At 40.2% G+C, this 25,916-nt stretch overlaps 1 protein-coding gene across 3 annotated transcripts in view; it reads left to right on the top strand.

The window, feature by feature from the left end:
• Positions 1–25,916, top strand: part of ADCY8 (adenylate cyclase 8) — a gene marked incomplete at its 5' end in the record, with an annotated part of 216,621 nt that overhangs the window by 27,369 nt on the left and 163,336 nt on the right. For all 3 annotated transcript variants that reach the window (XM_081258526.1, XM_081258525.1, XM_081258524.1), the window contains one exon: positions 21,020–21,169. In XM_081258526.1, coding sequence (XP_081114652.1) covers positions 21,020–21,169 — 150 coding nt within the window. The remainder of the gene's footprint in view (positions 1–21,019; positions 21,170–25,916) is intronic.

Genomic DNA, 25,916 nt, shown 5'->3' with positions numbered 1-25,916 from the left:
AAGGTCCCCACAGAATGTCCCACAAGGAAGGGACCTTGGTTGTCTTATTTGCCATGGGAATCTAAAACAGACATGGAGGCAACCTAGATGTCCATCAATGGAGGAATGGATGGAGAAGATGTAGTACGTATATATGATGGAATGTTACTCAGCTATAGAAAAGAGCGAAATGATGCCATTTACAGCAACATGGATGGACCTAGAGATTTTCATGCTAGGTGAAGTGGGTCAGAGGGACAGCTACCATGTGATGTCACTTATATGTGGAATCTAATTAAAAAAAATGATACAGATGAACTTGTTTATAGGACGGAAACAGACTCACAAGTCTCGAAATCAAGCTTGTGGTTACCGGAGGGGAAACATGGGGGGAAATGACAGATTGGGATTTTGAGACTGGAATATACACACTACTATATATAGAGTGGATAACTAATAAGGACCTACTATATAGCGCAGGGAACTCTACTCAATATTCAGTGGTGGCCTATATGGGAAAAGAATCTGAAAAAATAATGGAGATATGTGTGTCTGTGTGTGCATGTGTGTGTGTGTGTGTGGTTCAGTTTGCTGTACACCTGAGGCTAACACAGCTTTGTGAATCAACTATACTCCAAAAAATTTTTTTAATAAAATAAAACAGTGCCTAGGTCATTCTTTTGAGGCTCAATAAATATTTATAAAATGAATGAAGAAAGAAGTGAAGTATCTAAGAGACTGTCATCATCATCCTCCATCTAATGGGTGGTACAAATTATATTCATTAATTAAATCATTCATTCAACAAATGTTGGAGGCTGACAACATCAATGAGGGTTGTGAATGCGTCTTGGTTATTACAGTTTGGGTCCTCTGAGAAGCAGACCCTGAGAGGGAAGTTAGTGTGTCGGAAGTTTCTTAGGGGATGCTTTGGGGATCAGCACCCTTGGTAGGGAAGAGGAGGAAGTGAAAATAGACAAAGGGACAAACTGAGCTGTGATGCAGTTTCAACAGCAACCTCAGTAATCCCATGGGGAGTTCTGAAGCTGGGATGATGTTTCTGAGCTGGAGTTATGAGCATTTATACGTCCATGTTGATGTCTTGGAGAAAGACCATGGGTGAGGAGTCCCTTTCAGCTGAGTTGATCCTCAAAGGATGATAACAGCCAAGGGCCATCTGCCAGCAGTAATCCTAGGAGAATACATCCCTGATTCCTGAAGGGAGACCTAATGGCTCATCCCAAGATACACCACAGTTCACCCCTGGGCCACTAGGATCTACATCTACACCCAAGTTCTGAGAGTTGTTTTTCTATGACCCTGGTGAGCCTCTCTTCTTTGGGGGAGTTTAGGAGAGGACAGTAAATGAGACAAACTACAGTCCCCTTTGCTGAAGCTGGTCTTGGGGCCCCAACTGATATACATGGTCTCCCTCCTCTTCTCTTTGTTCTAGATTTCCCTCACCCCCAGCTAGCATCTCTGCTGGTTTTGGTGGTTTACCTGATGGCACGATACAGATTCTAACCCCTCAGGCATTTGAGCCTCTGATCACCGTGCCTTTCCTAGGCCAGGGTATAACCTCTGCCTGAATGGTGACTCTTCTTGTCTCTGGCCCCTTGGCATGAGCCCAACATGCCACATTTTTATAGTTCAGTGGGACAGGGACTGTGTCGCTTGGTGGAAGTGTTCAACCTGTGGAAAGCTGGAACACTAAAGCTATAGAATCCAGGGTTTCAGGCTCCCCAAGTGGGTCACTGGGAGTGAGGGTAAGTAGGGCCACTCCTGCTTCCCCCACCCTTGTTTCCCAGACTCATGCATCCCACCTACCAGGGCGTAACATCATACCTTTGATTTGTAGTGTCCCCTGCATCCCGAAGGGTGGTGTCCCATCTTTAGAGGGTATTGATTTCAAAATGACACCAGGGTGCTCCCTTATTCTATCCTGGCCTCAGCTTCTAGGAGTGGGGCAAGTGATGCAACCACTGGATCCTGCAGTCTTGTGCCCATTCCCACACCCCCTCTGCCACAGAGGACTTCCCCAGGTCTGACACGACACTACTGGAGACACCTATAGTATTCTCCCCAAGCCAGACCCCCCCCACCACATTTATCTCCAAAGCTAGAGCAAAGCTACCCCAGGCTCATACCGTGACCTCCATTTTCAGATTTTTGAAGCTAACCCTGGAAGAAGAAGCACTCTTAAAGGTAGCTAAAGCAGACTCTCAGCTTTCCCGTGCCCTGGGTGTCAGGAACGGAGAATGTGGCAAAGGTGGAAATTTCATCAGCGACCTGCCAGTGACCCGACCAGGAGGGTCCATCCAGCAGGGGAGCAGTTGACATGAGTCTCAGAGGCCCCGACTGGCCCTTTGCCTCCTTCCAGCCACATCCATAACGCACTTTAGATGCAATGCTTGACAGGCCCTCGATGGAGAGGGAAGAGAATTGAATCAGTGTCCACTTTGGTCTTCAAAACATATCTGATTTGCCAGCCTGTGAATATTTATAGACTTCATTTCCAACACAGTGTTGCCAAATGCCTGTGCCTTTTGCATCAAGAGCCTTTTCAGAAAGGACACCTGATTCTTTCCTGACAGCCAGCAGCAGATGGGTCATTAATTCCTTTTTTCATTCAAAAAGCTTTTATTATTCACCTGCCAGTGGTTCCTATACTGCAAGGGGTTGTGGCCATCGAGAATGTGGCTTTTCCAATGTCTGCTTCTTCTGTTAACTTCTTTATTTTCTGTTATACGTGTCATAATGCAACACGTATGCTACTTGGGTGAAACCTACACTACTTTGGCATCACAACTTATACTGAGGTTAGGTTTTAAAAGCTAACAACTTAGTCAAAAGTCAGGTTGTAAAAAAAATCTCTTAAATGCCAAAAAAAGAAGTCGGCAAATGGTTGTATCATATCTCAATAAGCCAACACAGCCAAGTTTTCCCCAGGAACGGTTGAGCTCCAGATGAAGCATTTGGCTTGTGTTTAGACATCATGATGTGTGACGAAGATGTAACTTTAAACCTAGTGGCACATCCAGTTCGATGGGGGTGGGCAGCCTGCTGGAGGCCACAGGCTGAAGCGGACTGGAAATCCTCAACTTCTCACTCCACGTGTTCATGAACCCACAGCATTGCTCAAACCACTTAGAGTGCTTTTTTTTTTAATTAGTTTCTGCTTTATAACAAAGTGAATCAGTCATACATATACATCTGTTCCCACATCCCTTCCCTCTTGCGTCTCCCTCCCTCCCACCCTCCCTATCCCACCCCTCTAGGCGGTCACAAACCTGTGATCTCCCTGTGCTATGTGGCTACTTCCCACTAGCTATCTATTTTACGTTTGGTAGTGTATATATGTCCATGCCACTCTCTCGCTTTGTCCCAGCTTACCCTTCCCCCTCCCCATATCCTCAAGTCCATTCTCAAGTAGGTCTGTGTCTTTATTCCCGTTTTACCCCTAGGTTCTTCATGTCACTTAGAGTGCTCTACCTCCCCTTCCTAACCCCTTCTTTATTTCTCTTCCCTTCCCCCACCTCTCTCCCTGTCTCCGTCTTTCTCTTTCTTCCGCTTTCTCACCCCCAACTTGTAATTGCAATACACATAAACTAAATGCACAAATGAGAAAACTCCACTGTGCTATAATTTGTCACGCTGTCGAGCTCAGGGTCAAATAGAGAAGCTTCCTCCAATACTCTGGGCACATTTGACAAAACTCTGAACCTGGACCTGTCTCTTGGTTTTCTTTGCAAAGGAACAGTCGAGTTGACCTATGTGGTCAAGCCTCTAGAAGAAGCATCTCTTCCTAAAACAAAATCCACTAGTATTGATGTTAATAAGAATTCCTTGATGATGCTATCTCTAGCTGGAATGTTTAAGGAAGTGTTTTGTGAGTCCTAAAATAAAGAGGGCCAAATATTCTGCAGGTAAGGGTGGGACACAGTGACATGGAATGGATTTTGGCATCAGACATACTCCCAGTTCCACTGTCAAATATTGATTCTGGGGGCAAGTTAGAGGAGCTAAGAGTCTGTTTTCTTATTCATATAAAATGATGAAAGTCCTACTTTGCAGGATGAGGATGAGGATTTAATGAGATAGTGGTGCTAGTATGGAACGCATTTAGCATGTAGTAAATGCCTTACTCTCTTGGTCCTCTCCCTGCTTTTACTTCCACGTCTCACCCCTCCAACTTTACCACCCTGCTTTCCAGCTTTCCTGGGCATTTTTCAGTTCCCCAAATGTTCCCTGCTTTTTCTTACCACTAGGCTTTTCCACATAACTACTTCTTCAAAAGCCTTTCCCCATTCTTTCCTTGTCTAACTTCCAGTCATTATTCAAAGTTTGGCTTAAATGTCACCTCCTCCAGGGAGTATTCCCAGACCCCCTACCCTCTGTTAGACTCTACTGTGATGCACTGTCTTTACTGCAGTGTTGTCAGTGCTCAAAAGCATAGGTCCTGAGGACTGACTGGCTGGATTCCAAGAGAGTGTCCTGTCAACAAACATTTACTGAATGACAGCTACGTGTTAGGTACAGGATACAGCAATGGGTGACAGTAGCCACTGCCTTCAAGGAACACAGGGACAAGTCCCGGGAACTGACAGGATGTGCAAGGCAGTATACAGCCAGAGTCTGCTGGCAGGCGACATGAATGAGGGACTGCCTGAAAGATAGGGGACTTTCATGGCAGAGTCCCAAAGAGAAGATGCTGCCACTGCATCTTGAAGGATGCCAGGGAGGTAGGTGTGTGTGTGTGTGTTTGTGTGTGTGTGTGTGTGTGTGTGTTGGGAGAGGGGAGGGGGCAGGGAGACATGGTAGGAAATGGGAACCAATTATTCAATGACCTGGAGATGTAAGAGGCTTGGTTCATGTATCATTCAGGTCTCAGCAGGAAACAGATAAACTCTCCTAGGGGTAAGTGAAGTGAGCTCAAGCAAAGGTTTGGGACAGGACCGAGGAAATGAGAAGGCTTGATGAGGCACAGAGGAAGCTGTTTCCACCCCCAGGGGCCTGATGGAGCAAGGAGAGGGATGGTATTACCAGAACCTGGTAAGAGCTGTCATGTTATAGAGGAACACAGCCATTGCCCAGACTGCTGCAGGATGAGGGATTGCCCCAGTCTCTCTCTCTTTCCATCTTCCTGTCTCCTTCTTGAACTAGCCATGGCAGAACCCAAATGGAAGTTGAGGACAAGGAGACCTGATGCAGCTCCAGAGATATCAGGCTTTCAGAGCACTGAGCGGGGCACAGAAGGGCGGCTCTTTAGGGGCAGAAAGAGAATAACCAGCAAAGTTGATCCAGATAACCCCAAAGTATCCTACGTGACGAGAAGCCAGGGAGCTCGAACGGGAGAAGTAGTTAGAAGAGCAAGACACGGAGCGAGAACGAAATCCCAAAGGCTCTTCCTTAGTCTCTGCCCACTGCCTTATTCTGGAGACAGCCTATGTGAAGACCTCAGTAGCGGCTGCCATTTTGGGGCGTTTACTGTGTATCGGGTAAATGCTAAGTTCTTTATATGTAGCAGTTATCTCCTTTAATCCTTATAACCACCCATGAAGGATCATGACCTACTGACTGCTAAGTTATAATAACTTCGATAGTGACTTTTGTGTGTGGTTTTATTTTATTCTTGCAATAACCCTAGGTCATAGGGATTTCTTCCTTTCTTTTGCATGTGAAGAAATAGTTCACTAGAATATAAGCTTCAGGAGGAAGAGACTTGTCCTGTATCCCTGGAGCCAGGTATAGTGCCTGACCATCAATAGTCATTTCTATTAAAAACCAAAATAAACTCAGAGGCTTTCATAGGTAGAGTGCTGGGGTTAAATTCTGACTCCCAAATTCTAAAACCCTAAACCACAGAACCTTCCTAGAATACTGAAGGGGGTACAACCCTGGACATACACTTTCCTTCTTCCCTTGGGTGTCCATGAGACTCTGCTTTAGGCGGTCCAGTGGTTAGGACTCTGCGCTTCCACTGCAGGGGGCACGGGTTCTGATTGGGGCGCAGCTTCAGTCCCTGGTTGGGGAACTAAGATCCCACAAGTCGCACGGCACAGCCAAAAACAGAGTCCTGAGAATCTGCTTTAGCTGAGGCCTCCCCTAAGGGAAGGCAGCAAGCTGAACAGCTCACATCCCTATCATCTCTCCATCAGCAAGCTCACTCATTCATTCAACAAATATATCCCAAAGGCCTGCAGTATTAATGGTCTGTCCGTTTGATGAGGGCAGGACCTGTGTTTGTTTGGTCCACCTCCACATAGGCTAGCATGCTGTCTGACCTGTTGGAGGCACTCAGTAAATACCTGTTGACTCCAAGGATGAATGAGGAACAGGATAAGTGTAGGTGTTGTGCAAGGCCCTGGGGATGTAGAGCTGACAGTGGGTGAGATCGATCACCAACATATAAGGGCAATGATAGATGACTATATGAGATACAGTCCAAGAGAGAAGGAAAAAAAGGGGGGTTGCTCCTACATGGGGAGGGGACCAAGCTGAGTCTTGAGCTCCATGAGTCGAGTAGATGATTGCCAGACAGATGGCGAGGAAGCTTTGGAAAGAGCACACTAGGAAAACTCCTCCTGGTTTTCCTGGGACCATCCAGGCTTTAAAACAAAGTTCTGTGTTCCAGGCAAACCAGGACAGTTGGTCATCCTCGTACCACTTGCTAGCTCTGTGGCCTTGGGTAATTTCTTAGGCTCTCTGAGTCTCGTTTTTCTTTTCTATGAAAAGGAGCCAATAAGACCAAGAAGGGTTGCTATTGGATTGCCATAAAATAGCATATGTAAAGGCCAAAGCCTGGTACACAACTGGAGTGTAAACAGAAGCTCTCCTCACATCCCCTTGCAAAGAGGCAGGCGATTCTAAGTGGTAGAGTTACCCCAGCCTGGAAAACAGTCTTGGAGCAATTATTGGCTACTTGGTTTGTCCTGCTCTCTGAATACAGTGGAAGAGACATTATAAATGTGTTAATATCTTAAGCCACTTTGCATTAGCATAGTTTTTCTTTAAATTTTGAGCTACCACCTGTTATACTTCTCATATTTTTTTTAAATTTAACTTCATCATTTTACCTCACCTATTTTTAAAGGGTTTAATCATTTATTTTTCCTCACCTCCAGTCCTTCCTATTTTTAGTCTGTAACATTTTTACTTTCTTCTTAATGTCAGAGTTTTTTTCAATCCATTTTTTAAAAATCTTACGCTCCTGTTCTCTTATCCTTTTCATTCTATTTTTCAAAATTCTCTCTTCTTGTTTTCTTCTGAAAAGACTGCCTTTTCCCCTCATTGCTTTGTCATTTCTCAAGATATTATTCATTGAACCCAGGGTTTTTTGTGTAGGTTTTCCATCATTCAGTTTTACTTGTTATCATATGCCCTCTGAGTTCAGCACGCCTGCATCATTTTTTTTCCCTTAGATATGCACTTAAGTTTACTACTTTAATGCTCTGTTACTTTTTAAAACTTCATTACGTACTATCTATAATTTCTTTTTCTAATTCAGTATGTACTATTTATAAAGGGCAAGCAGGAAGCATGGTCACAGGCTGACAGCTGTGGGAAAAGCCCACGACCCTGGCAGAGGACGCTGGCGGTACCTTTATTCCTCCAGTTGCTTCTACTGAGCCTACTGAGCCTATGGATCCTCCCAATCACTCCCATCCCAGTCTTACCTGAGTCCCTGAAGAGTGAGTTTCACCTGGGTGATAAATCTTCCTCGTGCTGTATTACTAGACATCTTTCTCAAACACCACCCTCACCAGGTTGCTTACTGCTCAGACCCTCCGGAGTCACTCTTAGGACATAAAAGACAACAAAAGCAGTAATAACAGTCATAACCATGACCGTAGTCAATAGATATTGAGCAATGATTGTCTTACAGGCCTTTTGCTAATTAATTACCTTTGTCAATTACCGAACAGCCTTTTTAGGAAGGTATTCCTATTTTACAGGTGAGGAAATTTGAGGGCCAGAAAAATTAACTAACTGGGCCAAGTTCACATAGCATATAAATGGCATTATTGGGTTTAATGGCTCCCCACCAGCATCCTCTGCCAGGATCACCCTACTACCTTCTCTATGGAGTAAACTATGAACATAACCATTCTTCGTAAATTTGCATAAAATACAAAAGGTGTTAATACTTCATGGTCCTCTGAGTTATTTCTCAACCTGGAGGAAGAAAATCTGTAATGCATCATTTATTCCAAAATAAATATATATATATACTACACCAAAATATATATATATTGGAAAAAAAGATGGCCTCATATTTAAATATATATCCAACATTTATTGGTTACCTGTTATCTGCTAGGCACATTCATATATATATTGTATACATACATTATATAAATATAGAGATCTAGATATAGAGATATAGAGATATACATACATGTACTTCTATGAGGCAAAGCTTTATTCCCATTGTTCTGATGGGAAAGTTGAGGTTCAAGAAGGCAAAAAGTGACTTGCTTAAGGTTGTATGCCTAGTCAGTGGAGAAGCCAAGGAATGCAGACCCAGGTCTCTGGTACCGAAGCTCCAGCACCAAGCAGGTGTGAAGGCCCTTGGTTGGTGTCTGCCCCACTCACTTTGTCAGGACACCCAGCGCCCGAACGCCTCCTGGGGGTTGTGGAGAGTATCACAACCTCCCTATATAATTTTTCTAAATCTCCCCTGGGTTCATGCTCCCCTCCTTCTGCAGTCCCTCCCTCTGCTCCATGTGCAGCCCTAAGGCCTAAGTCCAAACACAGAGAGGCCTACACATGGGCACATTTCTGCAATTGTAAGAATGCCTTATGAAAACACACGGCAGCTTGCCAAGAGCACGGGCTTTGGTGTTAAAGAGCCTGGTGTCAATCAGTCCAGGCTGTTTAGCTTTGGGCAAGTTACTCTCAGGGTCTTGGTTTTACTATTTATAGACAGAGGTGCACAGCCCTCCCAAAGCTCCTTTCCCTTTACCAGGCTCAAGAACTGAGCCACCCAGTGGCCACATCCTGTAGTCTGTCATGCATGTGCTAAATCCACATTTACTGCTTGAGTGAACTTTCATTGCACTAGTACATCAGGGTACACCGGGGTACATCGGGGATGAGGTTGGAGAGCACAGTAGGTCTAAGTTCAGGCTCTGGCTCCCATGACCAGGGTTCAAACCCAGCTCTACCACTCGCTCCATTAGTTATCTTGAGCAAATGGTCAAACTTTGAGCTTCAGCGCCCTCCTCTAGACAATGCCCATCTTAGTAGTACCTACTTCATTGGGTTATTGTGAGGACTAAATGAATTAACACATGCCAGGCCCTTCGAATGAGTCCTGGCATATATTAAGTGCTCAATAAATGCTAGCTGTCTCCTAGAGGATGACACCAGACCCTCTCCAGCTGGATTCATTCACCTAGAGATACGAGTGCTTTACCCACATCTTTCATATATTTCATATACCCATTATATGCTGGCAAAATATCCAACCTTCCTAATGCATTGTCCTGTGTTTATTTACTCAATATACCCTTGTCTCCTGACTGGGTTCCATTTCCTCTGCATCAAAGGTCTCCTTCAGGTCTTGGCCAGCTTCCTCTTGGATCCTGCAAAGTCAACTTCCTGTGTTCAAATCCTTGCCCTCCCACAGTGAGGGCTGTTTAACCTTAGACAAGTTACTTAACCTCTCTGAACCTCAGCTTCCTCGTATGGACCTGATAACTTTTCCTGCCTCATTGAGATTATATGAGAACACCTATGGAAATCACTTAGTAAGATGCCCTGCACTTAACATGAGCTTTAAAATGTAAGTTATAATTGCTACTGTTTAGTCTCCCAATTTCAGTTTGAGCATCCTCCAAAATTTATGATGGGTCCTAAAGACAAATCAGGGTGCAAATCCTTAAGAAAATAGTTTTCAACATTTTATATAAATTAAGCTTGACGGTATTACCTTTCAAATTCCTGGTTTCCATTAAAATACTGGAAAATACCCAAATGCAAAGTGATCGTTATTGGATTGCAACAGATCTTTTCTTTATTTTCTTACTAAATTTACAAAATAAAACTATCTTCAGGGACAGGTCCAATAGCCACTTTCCCAGAGCTAGTCTTTCCATACACACAATAGCACTTGAGTGGATGCTTCCAGAGACCAAGAAATAAATGGAAGGAGAGTCTTTCCCTGCTCTTAATAAAGCAGGGCTCTTCTAGCCTTCAACAGTTTGGACTGCAGACTTTGGAGATGTTCCCTGTACAAAGCCAGCTGCAGAGTAAATGTGCACATCCCTGTGGCATATACTTCGAGTGCAGAGGGGAGGGGAGGTCCCCAGGGATCCAGTCCTCTCTCCCACCTCCAGTCTGGCCAGTTGGCAATGAACAGCAGAGGATCTTGCTGCAATGACAGAAATGCAAATCCTGTGTCAAATAGGGGAGCTGACTGTGCGAGCCTTTCCCGCTCTGAACTCCCTGGCTTTGAACAGCAGTGCCGACACTGTGGCCACTGTCCCGGGAAAGAAAGGGGCAGCCTGGCCCACATAGAGAACCTTCCGTCTCCAGGGCTTGGAGGAAGAGATGGGGGAAGGTGAGGAGGGACTCATCCTGTCCTGGATGACTTTGTGGAGGTCTTCCCACTCAGAGTGACAACTTCCCTCTTCCCAGTCATCACAAAACTACACCAAAGAGGTGGGTCACTGGAATTCACTCATGTGACTGTCAAGTTAATTAGATTTGACAAGTGTTTGTTGAGTATTACAATGCCAGGCCCTGTGCTAAGAGATGAGATACAATGGACGTGGTGTCTGCCCTGTGCCAGCTCAGAATTTAGTAATGTTAGCGAACGCAAGTTCCTGTGGCCGGGGCACAGAGAGGCTAAACAATACCGAAACGTCCCAGTTTGGAGCAGAGAAAGGTTTACTGCAGGGCCATGTGAGGAGATGGGTGGCTTCCACCCCAGAAAAACCCCAAACTCCCTGAAGGGTTTCAGCAAAGCATTTTTAAGGTAGGGAGGGGCAAGGTTGGTTGTTGCAGACTTCCTGGTGCAGGAATCCTTTGCCCACGTAGGTCAGGCCACAATGTTCCTGCGAAACTCCAACCAAACAAACGTTATTTTCTGTTCTGCAACTTTTTATCTTCTCTATATGAAAGGGTTACACTCTTAAAGGTCAGAACCTTGAGAATGGGCTGTCCTGTACACTTCAGGCTATAGGCAACATTCTTACCTCCAAGCAAAAGCAACAGAATACAAAGGTTAAAGTAAAAGAAACAGACCTAATATGGAGTCAGCTTTGTTCTTCCCCATTACAGTACAGGCTGATGCACACATAAAAAGGAGATCAAAAGGTAGTGTTATCTGTGATCTTCAGACCATTTTCATGAAGGTGTGATTCCCTATGGCAGCCCATGGACCCACAGCAGTACATGACTCTGGGAGCTTTCTAAAAATAAGGATTCCCAGGCGGCCTCATCCCTGGATATTTTTATTCGGAAGGTCTGAATAGGGCCCCGGGGAATCTGCATCTTTTTAACCCTCCCAGATGATTGGCCTGTGCAGTCAGAATGATTAATTTTCTGGAGGTCACACTCAACTCCTCTCTTCTTTTATCATCTACACAAAATTTATCAGTGAATCTTGTCTCTACCTTTGAAATATATTCAGGGTCTGACTGGATCTCACCAGCTGCACAGTTGCCACCCAGGTCCAAGCCCACAATCTCTTTCCAACGGTATTTTCCTAAAAACCTTCTAGCTTTTCTCCCTGACTCCATCCTGGCGCCCCCTAGAGTCTGTTCTCTTCATAGCAGCCAGTGCACGACCCTTAAAACAGAAGGTGGGTCATGCCTCCCAGTACTCAGGATTCTCCCATGCCTTAAAAGCCAATATTCTTATCATGTGCAAGACCATTCACAGTCTGACTGCTTGTTACCTTTCAGGGTTCATCTCCTAAAAGTGCCTGCATCCTCCTGTATCTCTCTCTGCTCCAGCCACGGCGGACTTTGAGTGGGCTTCTTGCTTCTCCTGCCTCAGAGCCTTTGCAGTTTCTGTTCTCTCTGCCAGAACTTCTCTTCCCAAATATCCCATGACTCACTCCCTCACTTTTTTCAGGTCTTGCTCAAATATCTTCTTATCAGAGAGTCCTTCTCTGAATTCCCTATAAAGGAGCAGCCCCATCCCTACCGTATCGCTTTCTATCCTCCTTATGCTGCTATATTTTTCTTCTTAGTATTTATCACACACACCGCCACCATGTATTAAATATTCCTTCATTTATTTGTTTATTGCCTGTCTCCCACCACTAGAATGAGAGCTGAACTTTATCTGCTTTGCACGTTGCCAGTTCATAAAACTATACCTGACACATAGAACTTGCTCCATAAATCATTTTGAATGGATAAATTATTTAGTAGTGAAGGGTTAGGAAGACTTCTTAATGGCAGGTTACAGATATGTAAGGGTAGAAAAATAAAGCATTGATAGACAAATGTTTCTTAAGCGTCTCACATTCAGCATCTCAGCTCTGGGGCAGAGGTGGCTTACAGGTGGGGCTTACAGGGGTCTAGAGAGAGCTGTAGGTTGGAGGGATTACATAATAGAACCAATCGGAGGCAGTCATAACGATGCCCCCCCAACCCTTTCATGGAACCACTGATCTGCAGCTGCTATAATGGAATAGTATCTCCTTCATAAAATTTATTTTAAAAAAGCAATAATCACAATTTAGGTATTTTTAGATATTTATTTGATACTAAAATGCAGCAGTAAAGATATTTGTGAAGTCAATTACTGACTAAGGATCAAGTCCCTACATGAGTGGTTGTTTTTGGACTCTCTTCTCCTCCAACATCTCCACTTTGCCTCCCCTCAGCTTTTGTTCCCCTGGTTCCTGAGTCCTGAACACTCTGCTCTGCTTCTGAGACTCAGTCACCTCCTTTGGAATTTGCAGATGCCCCTAGGAAGAAAGAGCTCCAGATGCTAGGCTCACCTGTTTGGGTGTAATTCTTCTCGATCTTGACTCCTTATGCTTTGTTTTTTTGTTGATTTGTTTTGTTTTCTGCCTTGTTAGATCTCCACAAGTAAGTTTGTCTGAATAACCTGTTTCTCCTATTTCAATACACATACACACACGCACACGCACACTTATGCATGGACATATACATGCAAGTATATGTATATATTATTTCCTTTTGTTTTAAGCATTAAGATCACACTGAAATTACAGATTAGTGTTTTAATACAGTTTTAAATATTACAACTTAATGTATCATAAAGATTTGCTCATGTCATTAAATATTTTTAATGCAATTTTATATTCCCTTGTATATGCATGCCTCAATTATTCAGCCATTTCCCCTGCTATTAAAACTATGCAGTTTCTATTTATTTTTTAAAACTTTCATTAATAAAGCTGCAATGAACATCCCTTAACAGAAATTTCTGATCCTGTTTTTGATTGTTTCCTTTAGATAGATAACTAGAAGTTGGGTCACTGGGTCAAAAGAAATGAGTAAATTTTGCAACATGTTGCCAGTTTGTTTTCCAGAAATACCTAGGAAAGTCCCTCCACATCAGCAATGTATCAGATTGATTTAAGTGTTTTAAAAAACACTACTGGGGGCTTCCCTGGTGGCGCAGTGGTTGAGAGTCCGCCTGCCGATGCAGGGGACACGGGTTCGTGCCCCGGTCTGGGAGGATCCCACATGCCGCGGAGCGGCTGGGCCCGTGGGCCATGGCCGTTGAGCCTGCGCGTCCGGAGCCTGTGCTCCGCAACGGGAGAGGCCACAACAGTGAGAGGCCCGCATACCGCAAAAAAAAAAAAAAAAAAAAAACACTACTGGGACTTCCCTGGTGGTCCAACGGTTAAGAATCTGCCTTCCAATGCAGGGAACGCGCATTCGATCCCTGGTCCGGGGACTAAGATCCCACATGCAACGGAGCAACTAAGCCTGCGCGCCGCAACTACTGAGCCTGCGCGCTCTAAAGTCCACGCACCACAACTAGAGAGCCCAACTAGATAGCAGCCCACGCACTGTAACTACTGAGCCTGTGTGCTCTAGAGCCCCTGCACTACAACCAGAGAAGCCCGCGCGCCACAACAAAGAGCCCACGCACTGCAACGAAGACCCAGCACAGCCAAAAATGTAAATAAATAAATAAATAAACACCTTAAAAAAAAAAAACACTACTTACCTTTAATTTGAGCCTCAGCTTAAGCTTTTCTGCTTAAATTAGAGCAATATTCCGTCCGTTTTATTTTCTTTTCCTTTTTTGGTAGTCTCATTTTCCACATTTAAGTCTTTATTCCATTGGCATTTATTTTGACATATAGTATGAGGGGACTCTAAGCCATTTCTTCCAATAAATGACAAATCAGCCTGTTACTGACAGTTATTTTTTCCACTGAATCGTTGAGCTGTCTGGATCATATACAAACTCATTATGTTTTCTATTTTATTCCACTAATTCTTCAGTTGAGGTTTTCACTATTGCCACAGAGTTTTAATTATTGTCACATGATGGTATATATTATCTTCTAGCCTTGCAAGGACCCTCTGTAATCGCTTTTGTAAAAATTTCTTTAGTATTCTAATTCATGTATTCTTTCAGATACACTTTTAAGTCATCCTCCAAGTTCCAAAGGAAAATTTCACTTGGGATTTTGATTGTTAATCATGTTAAAGCCCTAAAGCAATTTGGGTAGCATAGTTAATAGCTAGCATCCCTTTACCAGAAATGCTTCCCTCCTTTATCTTTTGTAAAGTCGTATGCTTTAGCTCCCACATATTTATTAGTGTTGACAAGGATATTTTTGGTGTTTTACATTATTATTGCTATTTTAAGATCATTAGCCCATCATATCTTGTAAATAATGATGGAAACATAGGCAAGCTATTAACCCATTCCTTTACTCATTCAGCAAATATCCAGCACTTATTAGATGCTGAACAGTTAACAGGCACTGTGCTGAGCACTTAGCCACTGTGCTAGGTACTAGGTGTCAATCAAGGGCTAAAATAAATGTCATCCCTGCATTATTAGAAGTAATAATCCAATGTGACAGATAGGCACCAGACAACCAAGTGTGCAAATAAATATATAATTACAAGTTGTGATAAGTGCACAGAGTGCCGGGATAAAGAATGGCAGGGAAATCCTACTTTGATATAGTGACCAGGGAGTACCTCTCTGAGGAAACTAATAAAGCTAAGAACAGAAGGCTAAGAGGAATCAGCAAGGCAAGAAGTGTAAGGAAGAATGTCCCAGGCAGAAGGAACAGATTTTGCAATGGACCAGAGAGAGGAAAATCTTAGAGGAGGAATAGAAAGTAAACCCGATTGGTTGCAACAAAATGAGTAAGAGGAGAAATGGTATGAAATGAGTTTGAAGAAGATCAAGCAGGCTTTATTGTCATGATGAGGAGTTTGCATTTTTCTCTTTTCTAACAGTACATCATTTATCAATCTATTTATTTAAAAATCTATGTATTAGAATAGGTACCACACTCTCATGTAAACATATAAATGGTAGAGATTATACATTTAGGCTTCAGTTTCTGTCCCCAGAATTATCCAGTACCTTACAGAAAGAGTCTATGCATAGAAAAGGGATAGCAAATATTAGTCCTTTATTTTTTCCCCCACTTAATAGTATATATAGGAATGTTCTGTGTTAGTATACAGAAAATTTCCATGTTTTTATCTACATACATACTCAGTTGTATGGCTTTATAATTTAACCAATCCTCTATTTATGGCCATTTAGATGCTTTCCAATTGTGCGCTTTTACACAGAACGCTGTGATAGCCTTTGATCTTTGTACCTGGAGCTACACCAAAATGGAGTTACTGAGCTGATGAGTATGAATTGATGAGTGTCAACTTTGATAGGTATTGCCAAACTCATGGATTCACCAAATAGGTATAAGAGTGACTACTTCCCCCGCAACCTAGCCAGAGTAATGTGTTATCAAATTGTTGATCTTTGACAATTTGATGGGTAAAAAATGGAGTCATGTGCTTTCTCATATATTCACAATGTATTATTTTAGTTTACTTGTTTTTGAACTTATTGTCATTAGAATCACGCTTTTTTCAATATTGTTTTCTTATCTATTTTGATTCATACAATAATAGATTTATTGTCACCACTGAGTAGTATTTAATTATTTTAATACATCCTAAAATATCCATTCTACTATTGGTGGACATTCAGATTATTTCCAGTTTCAAGCCCTTGTAGAAAATACTGTTCTTAACATTCTTGGGCATGTCTCCTGGGCCATATTTGCAAAGATGGCTCTGGGTATGGAGGGGAAAGGTGCAGTTTAGCAAGTTACAAATGAAACGTTGTGCAGAGTCTAAGTAACAGTGTCAATTCACATTGCCAACAGCATCCTTGCTGATTTGATAACACCCTACTATTTTTTTTTTTCTTTCTGGAGCCAACCGGGTAGATGTGGAATGGGTGTGGATTTTAACTTAGAGTTCCTAGATTGTTGCCCTTATTTTCATATTAATAGTCTCTTGTCTTGGAAACACCTGCTTATTTTTTACCCTGTATTCTATCGGATTGTTTTTATTTTTTATAGATTTATACAAGTTCTTCATATGAGCTGAAAATTAATTTTTGCTAATTATAAATGTTGCAAATATCTCTTTATCGTTTTTTCCATTTTATTTATGTCTTTCAATGAATAGAAATGCTTAATCTTAATTTTACCAAATGTATTCATCTATTTTTATGGTTTGTATTCTTTGCGTTTTATCTTAAAAATCTATTACACTAGTAAAAGTATTCTCCTAGATTGTCTTCTAAAATTTCATATTTGTTCCTTTCATATTTAAGACTTTAATCCACCTGCAATGTATTTCTATGTATTGGATTAAGCAGGGATTTACTTTTACTTTGTTTCCCAAGTGAATAACAAACTGTTCTAACACCCTTTGTTCAAAAGTCCCTCTTTTCTCCTTTTAACTACAAAGCATGATTATCAAGTTTGTGTGTTTATGTTCCTGGGCTCTCTATTCACATCCACTGGTCAATTTGTGTATCCCCATGTAAATACCATGAGATCTTAATCACTTCAATGTTATAACAAGTCTGTTACCTGGTACTGCATGTCTCCCATTTTGTTCTCCTTTAAGAATATCTTATGTATTCTTTTCTTTTTTAAACATCTTTATTGGAGTATAATTGCTTTACATTGTTGTGTTAGTTTCTGCTGTATAATAATGTGAATCAGCTATACGCATACATATATCTCCATAAGAATATCTTATGTATTCTTGACTCTTTGATCTTCTATACAAATTTTAGAATCATCTTGAATTCCACTGGGGGTAAAAATACCTACCAAGTTTTGAAATCTTTACTATAGCAATTCTTTCATCTTACAGCATAACATAGTGTACAACCCTCCATCTGGGCCTTATTTGATTATTTTAAATTGAATTTCATTATTTTCTCTGTTAAGTTAATTTTCTATCTGTCATGGTTGCATTAGAAATGCAATTAGCATTTTATTTTGACTTTATATCCAATGTCTTTGTTAAATTCTTATTAATCCTAGTAATTTTTCTGTAGAGACTTTCAGATATTCCACATAGATAATTATCTGCAAAAATGAAAGTGTATCTCTTCCTTTCCAAGTTTTATCACCTTTATTTTGTTTCTGTTTTTGTCTTACTGAGATAGCTGGAATTTGAGAATGATGTTGAATACATTTGGAGATAACTCATCCTGGCCTTTAAGCAAATGTTTTTAACCTTTTATCATTGAGTAAGTTGTTCATTTTAGGTGTTTTTGTCTTTGTCTCTGTAGATATTCTGCATAGTGATTAAGAAAGTTTACTCCTAATCTCCACATTTTTTTAAATGAAAGAATATTGAAATTCATCAATGCTGTTTCATCTCAGTGGGATGATTATATGTTTTTTTTTAAAGCTGTGAATGTGGTGAATTGCATTAGTTGATTGGATAATGTTAAACTATCCTCAGATTCCTGGGATAAATTTAATGCAGTCAAACTGAATTATTTTTTCTATGTATTGATGGATTTGATTTAGTAATATTATGTGTAGGAATTTTCTTTCATGTTCATGCGTGAGATTTATCTGTTAATTACCTTTATGCACCAACTTTATTGGTTATGGTAGCAGGATGCTGCTAGCCTTATAACCTGAGTTGGAGAATATTCCCTATTTTCCTACTCTCTGGACGAGATTATGAAATATTTAAGTTATTTCTTCAACATGTGTTTGTAGAATGCTTTGATGAAGCCATCTGGGCCTGTTGCTTTCCTTGTGGAAAGATATTTAATTATGACTGCATTTATTAAATTTTTCTCTTGTCTTCTTGAGTCAGTTTTGATAAAGATATATTTTAAGAAATATGTAATTCCATTTATGATTTTCATTAGCATTGAACTTCATAATATATTTTTATTATCTATTAATTTCTGCCATATATTTAAATTCTCATTTTCTATTCTTAATATTGTTTGTTTGAACCTTTTCTCTTTTTCTCTTTATTAAGCTTGTAAGAAGTGCTACTGTTTTATTAGTCCTTTCAGAAAAAAGACTTTTGATTTTATTGAACCTCTGTATTTTATGTTTGGTTTTTATTTCATTAATTTCGGCTCCTTTCTTATTTTTTTCCTTTTACATACTTTGGATTTATCTGTTTTTTGTTTTTTGCTAAACCTTTAAGTTGAATGGCTAGCACATTCATTTTCAGCCTTTCTTATTTCTTTTTCTTTCTTTAAAAATTTTTATTATAGTTGATTTACAATGTTTTGTTGGTTTCAGGTGTACAGAAAAATGAATCAGTTATATATATACTCTTCTTTTTCTAATGAAGTATTTATTATTATATATTCCTTGGTGAGGACTACTAAGTTTTTTTCAGTAGTATTTTCATTATTCTTTAGCTATACATACTTTACATTATGATATATTTTTAGATCCATGAGTTATTTAGAAGTATTTTTAATTTCTAAACACATGGTATTCTTTTAGTTATCTCTTAAATTGCTTTGTAACTTGATTTTATTATAGTCATTGACTGTGGTTACATGATACTAGTTCTTTGAAATTTGCTGAGGCTAACTTCAGGTCCTATCATAAAATCATATTTTACAAATATTCAGTATGTGCCTAAAAAAGAATTTGTACTATTAAATTTGCATACCATCTTCCATTTCAAGGTTGTTAATTGTATGAGCTATTCAAGTTGTTTCTATCTTTGTTGATTTTTTAAAAATCTTTATTTATTAACTGCTGAAAATTGTGTTAAAATAGACCATTATAATGGTAGATTTATAAATAATTCCATAGATTTATATCTTACTTTGTATTGGGTGTTTTGATACTATATTGTTAAATGTGTCCAAGTTCATACTTCTTATGTCTTCCTGATGAATTAAACATTTTATACTTACATAGTGACCCTATTTACCTCTAATGATTTTCCTTAAATTCTCTTTAATATATATTTACACAGCAAAACCAGTTTTATTTTGTTTTGATTTGCAAACTTTTTATATCATTATATTTTAGCAATGCATTTCTTTTATCTAACTGAAAATCATTATCATAACTGGAAAGTAGGTCCCTTATATATAACATTTTACTCTGACTGCTTTTCATATTGTCTTTGGTTTGTTGATATAGCTTCAAGCTTATTGACTCTTTTTTCTGTCATCTAAATTCTGCTGTTAATATCATTCAGTAAAATTTTAATTACAGGTATTGTGTTTTTCAGTTCTAGAATTTCCATTTTGTGTGTGTGGTTTCTATTTCTCTGCTGATATTTCCTATCTTTGCACTAATTACTAGCATATTTACCCTTATATCATTGAGCAAAGTTGTAAGAGCTACTATGATTTTTGTTTGCTACTTCCAACACCCAGGTCAGATCAGAACAGGTCTATGTTGATTATCTTTTCCCTTGAGAAGGGGTCACATTTTTATGTATATGCCCATGTCACATAATTTCATGTTATGTTCAGGACATTGTGGATGTTACGTGGTTAAGACTCTGGATTCTCTTGCATTCTTCTGGAAATGGTGATTTTTGTTTTGTTGTGTTGTGTTTTAGAAAGTGGTTAACTTGGTTGGGATCAAATGACAATCTTTGTCTTTTGAAATGCAGTTCAAATCTCAGTTCAATTCTTTTATCATCAACTCAATCATTTGCTGTTTGCCCTGTGCATATGTGGCTCAGGGAAGAGTTTATATAGGAATTTAAGGTTCCCCCTCACTGGTTCTCTTCTTTGGGGGCTTTTCCTCTCACTTTTCAGCAGCCATAGTTGTTTTGAACTCTGTTCTTTGCTTCTTCAGGTCACTTGGGTTTTCTGTTGGAGCTTCTCTCCCCTACACTATACTGAGTGTTACCTGCCTGCAAGCTAAAGCCATAAAAATCAAGAAATCCACACTATGCTGTTTCTTTCTTCCAAGTGTTGACTCCCTTCCAGAATCTGCCTGCTTTTCTTCACTGGAGAGAAGTTTGGAAGGGGGCAAATGTGAAAGTACAAAGTTTAATTTAAGAGTTCAGCCAGGAGATTTTGGTGCCTAGGAGATGGGTAATGGCAATGGAGATGGAAGGCAGTAGACAAATATGACATCTTCTCTTGAGTTAGGAACATCAGGACTTAGATGCTACTCAAGAAAAACTGGGTACCAAAGTCAAAATACAGTAGTACCATTCAACTAACACCTTTCCTGTTTTTTATTCATCTCTTTCTCTTCTGCTCACCTGGTTCCCCAACCCCTCAAGAAGAGGAAGAGAGAAGAAGCTGCTCTATTTTACTTGAGGTTTCCAATCTGAGTTCAAATTCAAACATGGGGAGAGAGAAGCTTTAAATTGGATAGAGTGGTTGAGGGAGGTCTGGGGAGATGAGTTGACCCCAAGACCTGAATGAAGGTTCTACTAACCTGCTACTAAACATTTGGATTATTACCTTAAGATTTATATTGGAAATTTTTATTTATTTACTTTTTCTCTCTGCCTGCCAATAGCTCTTGTTTTAACCACCTGACCGGGCTATGTCTGTATTTCTGTTTTAGGTTGTGGCCCAGGCAGTGTTATTCATGTGTATGAACACGGCTGGAATCTTTATCAGTTACCTGTCAGACCGGGCCCAGCGCCAAGCCTTCCTGGAGACACGGAGGTGTGTGGAAGCCAGGCTGCGCCTAGAGACGGAAAACCAAAGACAGGTACCAACTGGAAGGGCCATATGCCCAGGTTGTCACCTAGCCAGTCTCTGAATTACACGGAGCTATTTTCTCCCCAGACACATCCTGACTTGCAAGTGTTCTTTCAGAGTTTCTGTCATGGGATTCCAGAGTCTAAAGTACTGGGTTGGCCAAAAAGTTCGTTCGGGTTTTTCCATACGCTCTTATGGAAATAGTTATGTCAGACTCACGGGTCAAAGTGAGTTAGTCTGATTCGCCACACTCAATTAGTTGTTCCCCACAAGAAATAAAATGATTCTAGACATAAAGTGATTTTCTGACACTTTTCACTGACATCTGTGTTTGTGGACAAGGCCATGGTTTCTGAAAACCATTAGCATTCTCATCTTTGACTCTCCTTTTTTCAAACTATAAATTGCTGTTTCAAATAAATGTTTTACTACATAGCAATTCAAATTATAGGAAGCTCAGAGGAAAATCTTTTACATGTGTAGTTCCTAATACCTCATCCTGATTTTCAGAAGACATCATTGAACACAATAAATTTTATGGAACATGATACCAATCCCAGGATAGGGGATGCAGAAAGGAAAGCAAGTTGGTTCAAGGTGGAGACCATGAGTTTTAGTTAGAAGAGGTTAAGATAAAGGAGTTTCTTGGACATCCTGAGTGGGTGGATGTTATAAGATTTTAAAAAATAGCTTTGGCCTCAAATGATATGTTTCCCCAAAATAAAATTAGCTTTCAAAAAAATAAAGATTTGCTCCTATTAAAATTATTCATATATTAAAAATTAATGCATATCTTTGCCTCTGAAAGTAATGTTCAAATAGGAATAACAGGAATGTGTTAAAATTGGTTATAGAATGAGCATATTTTATGTTCAACATATTTATATGCTCTTGGGAATCCTATGCTCAATAGATTTATTAGTTCTACCATACCAGGCTCTTTTTTAAGGTTATGTCTATGGACACACGCATGTTATTTTAAGCTTTATGCCATAATGGTTTGAGAAATTATAAAGAAAGTAGCTTCAAAAAATGCAACATTTTTTTTCATTTTAACATGATTGAATCAGCAGTAAAATATGGATCTTTAAAGTGAGCAAAGCCAGGTCTGTGTGATAATGAAGGAGGTGGACAGGTAGGGTGCAACCTGACAAAACTCAACTCCCACTGCCATATGTTATTGCCAGGGGCACAGAGGAAACTACTGAATTTACAGAACCTACATGGATTTCATAGGATTCAGAATTAGGATGTTTCTAAGTTGAAGCCTAAAACAATTATGGAACCTCCTAATAGGTTAATTGTAGTTGCCCTGATCATCACTATAAAATAATTCAGAAAAATAACTTTAAGAAAGAAATCACCTTGTACAATAAACATCTCCCAGTATCTTCCAGGTTATATATACATATACATTGTGTTCTTCTGCAAAACAGAGCAGTTGCCAGACTGGCACGTCACTCTTTCCATGGGATCTATGCCAATTCAGACAGTGCTGCTGTATTAATAATTCATCAGCTGTTCTTGACGCTCTGTCACAACCAGAACTGCAATTGTGGATAAGCTGTCTGGGAAGCTCAGTCTTTTATTTAATGTATATGAAATATTGGAGACATTGAAAATGATTGCCTTATCGTACTCATAAGGCTTTTCTTCTTTTCCCATTCTTCAAGTTCAGTGTCTCAGAGTCACTATGACGTAGTAAATCTAACACGGTGAAGGGAGCTTCCTCCGTCCTCTCTAATCTTTATTTTTTTTAAGTTGATGGAAGGAAGAAGAAAATAATACACAGAGGTGAGAACAAGTGACAACTCGAATGTGGTGAAAAGTTCGCTAGAATTCATTCCGCAGCCATATTACCTCCTAGTTGGCCACCTAAACCACTTAACTGTCAGTCCTAGGTTCCTCATCCATACTTGGGACAATATCTTTTATTTCAGCATTGTGTGTGCCTCAAATAAGGTGACATATATAAAGCAATACAAAACTATAAGTCAGCCTTATTTTTTTTATAGATGAAATACAAGAAGAGGCTCTTTTGGTGCAAGGTTCTTTGTTCTGAGGATTAAGTAAAATATGCTGTTGGTTTGTTATAGTCCTGTGTGTACAATTCTGATAAAGTATTTGTGGTATATTCACCACCCTCTTTCCCTCCCGTGCTAGTATCTAAGCTAGCTGGCTCTGTATCATTCAGTGCTAAAGTTACTTTCCATTGATATTGATCTCTGATTCAGGTTTCCATTATCCCTGAGAACTTCCTCAGTGGTAGATGGGCAGACAAGGCACAGGCTTTCAAATGAGACTGCCCAGGATTTGAAATCTTTCCTTAGCTGCTTACTATCCTAGTGAACTTGAGCAAACTCTGAGTCTTAGCTATTCCATCTGTAGCATGGGGATAATAATACCCTTCCTGAAGAGACTCCTTAATGGTTAGAAATATTGTGTGCAGAGCCCTTGCAGCTCAGTGAAGAGTTTTTACTAGCATGATGGTGTACAATGATTTATATGAATCAGCCAGCATAGCTCAACCCCAAGAGGACTCATTTGAGAACATGTTATGGGTTGGCTTGTCTCAGGTGAAACCCCAGTTGAAAGTTATTCATACAGAAGGAAATCAGGATGGTGGTCCTCCTCAGGTGTACAGTGATCAGAACTCAGCATTAGGCTCTGGACATTTTAAATGTCATTCACAAATCCAACCCCATTTACATCTTCAGAGCTAATTATAACACTGCAACTGTTAGAAATTCTATATCATGTGAAGGAAAACATTGCAAGTGCCTAAGTGACAGCAGATCCTTTTTCCTTAGGAAATTATCTCAAGGGTGACTAAATTGCATTTTATTTTTGCACTTGCATACAGAACCAAGAGGTCTTATTCTACAGAAATGTTCAAGTTTTGTAGGATTTTTTTTCAAGAACTGGCTTTCTCTTGTGGTAGAATACAAAGGAAATATTTAAATGACTGAATACGTTCATCAATGAATTAATTCACTTATTGAGGATCTGTTATGTGCCATGAGCTTTGCTGGACCCTGGGACTATAATGGTGACTAGCAATCAATTCCTGGTCTTACATAGTTTATGGACAGAGATGGACAACTACACAGACACCTGTATGGTGTTTGGGTTCTACCTAAACTGAAGGTTGATAGAAGGTTAGCTAAAAGAAATGATGCCTGAGTTGACTTGTGAATAGGATTTAAAACTCAATAGAGAAGCAGTAAAGAGTATGGCATGAAGGTCTCAAACAACACATATAAACATCCTGAAGGAAGAGAGAACACTGTCAGGGCACTTATAAGCACTCCCATGATAATTCATTTATTTATTCATCCACCGATTCATGGTGGAATTACAGAGACAAGTAACACTCAGTCTCTCCCCTGGATTGGATGAATAGAATTTTAATTATCAGAAGAGAAGAAAGAATTAGCAAAGGTACTGATGACAAGATATATATGATCTGATGAAGGCTGGCAACATTGGGGAGCAGGTTTCCTCCGATACCTTGCAGCAAAGTTGTGTACTTTCTTGAGTACACTGCACTTTTCCACTCAGGGAAAATATCTACTTACTGAGTGTTAACCTGTGCAGTAGGCATTGTTCAATGTGCTCTGTATGTCAAAATCAACAAAATCTATTACAGATCTCTCTTACAGCATGCCACACTGGATCTGAATCACTGCATGCCTGTTTGTTGGGATAAACTGTCCCTTAAGAGTGACCTATGGCAGCAGTTTCTGAAAACAAGTGAGGAATAAATGGTTCTGAAATGACTGAGATTGTCAATATTTAATAATAATGTTTAATAATTGTTACTAATCATTTTTCCAAAGAAAAATTGCCAAGCAATAGCTAAAGGATAAGTGGCACATGAGCCATGCTTCCTTTTGCTTGGTGGGTCCCACACCATAATGAGATTCTTGAAGTCCTGAGAATCAGGCTTTTTCCTTGGATAACCTGAAGTTGCAGGCACTGTTCTTAAGGTTGAGAGCAAGCAGACAGGAGGAACCAGAAAATGCTAAAACTCTTTGCTCAAGGTCTCTTCTAAACTAGGTTTTTAACAAAGTTTCTTGAAGGTGACACTCAACTTTACCATAACCCTGTTCCCTCCCATAGCACCTGGCACAATACCAAGAAGAAACTACTGAATGGGCCCAAATGTTGACATTTTTAATTTAGATGATCAGCTTCAAGAAGTTGAACGCATATTGGCTCTTTTTTACTGGGAGGCAAGGACTTGGTCTTTTTCTTTTTTTTTTTAACAATTTTGTTATCAGTTGTAACTAGCAAAGAGCATACTAAGCATCCCTTACCTGTCTGGTCTCTTGGTCTCCATCCCCAAAGCCTGGTCTGGTTCAGAACCAGTGCACCGTAGGTGTCAAAAGCAAAATCTTCAATGTCTGGAAGATCTGGATTCCAGTCCTACTTCCTGTGCTTCCTGGCTGTAGGGACTTAGGCAAACTACTCTCCTCTAAAGACCTTGATTTTTTTAGTGTAAGATGATCATAATGATCCTAACTTCCTCCAAGACTGTGGTGAGATTAAGGATGAACAGTTCTCAGCCCTAGGCGGAGGATGCTCTCAAGACATATTAGAGAGGATGCTGTGATGACAATGACATTGATGTCACTCTTCTCGGCAGGAAAACCCTTCAATGGTAACATTCCCTCCAAGATAAAATTCAAACCCCCATGCATGACCCAACAGGTCTTCCAGGATCTACCCTTTTTACTCTCTCCTCACATCCCTTT

The sequence above is a fragment of the Mesoplodon bidens genome (assembly GCF_964165515.1).
Source record: "Mesoplodon bidens genome assembly, chromosome: 16".
NCBI lineage: Eukaryota > Metazoa > Chordata > Mammalia > Artiodactyla > Ziphiidae > Mesoplodon > Mesoplodon bidens.
The sequence above is the reverse complement of the archived record's forward strand: the minus strand, read 5'-3'. Positions and strand labels throughout refer to the sequence as shown.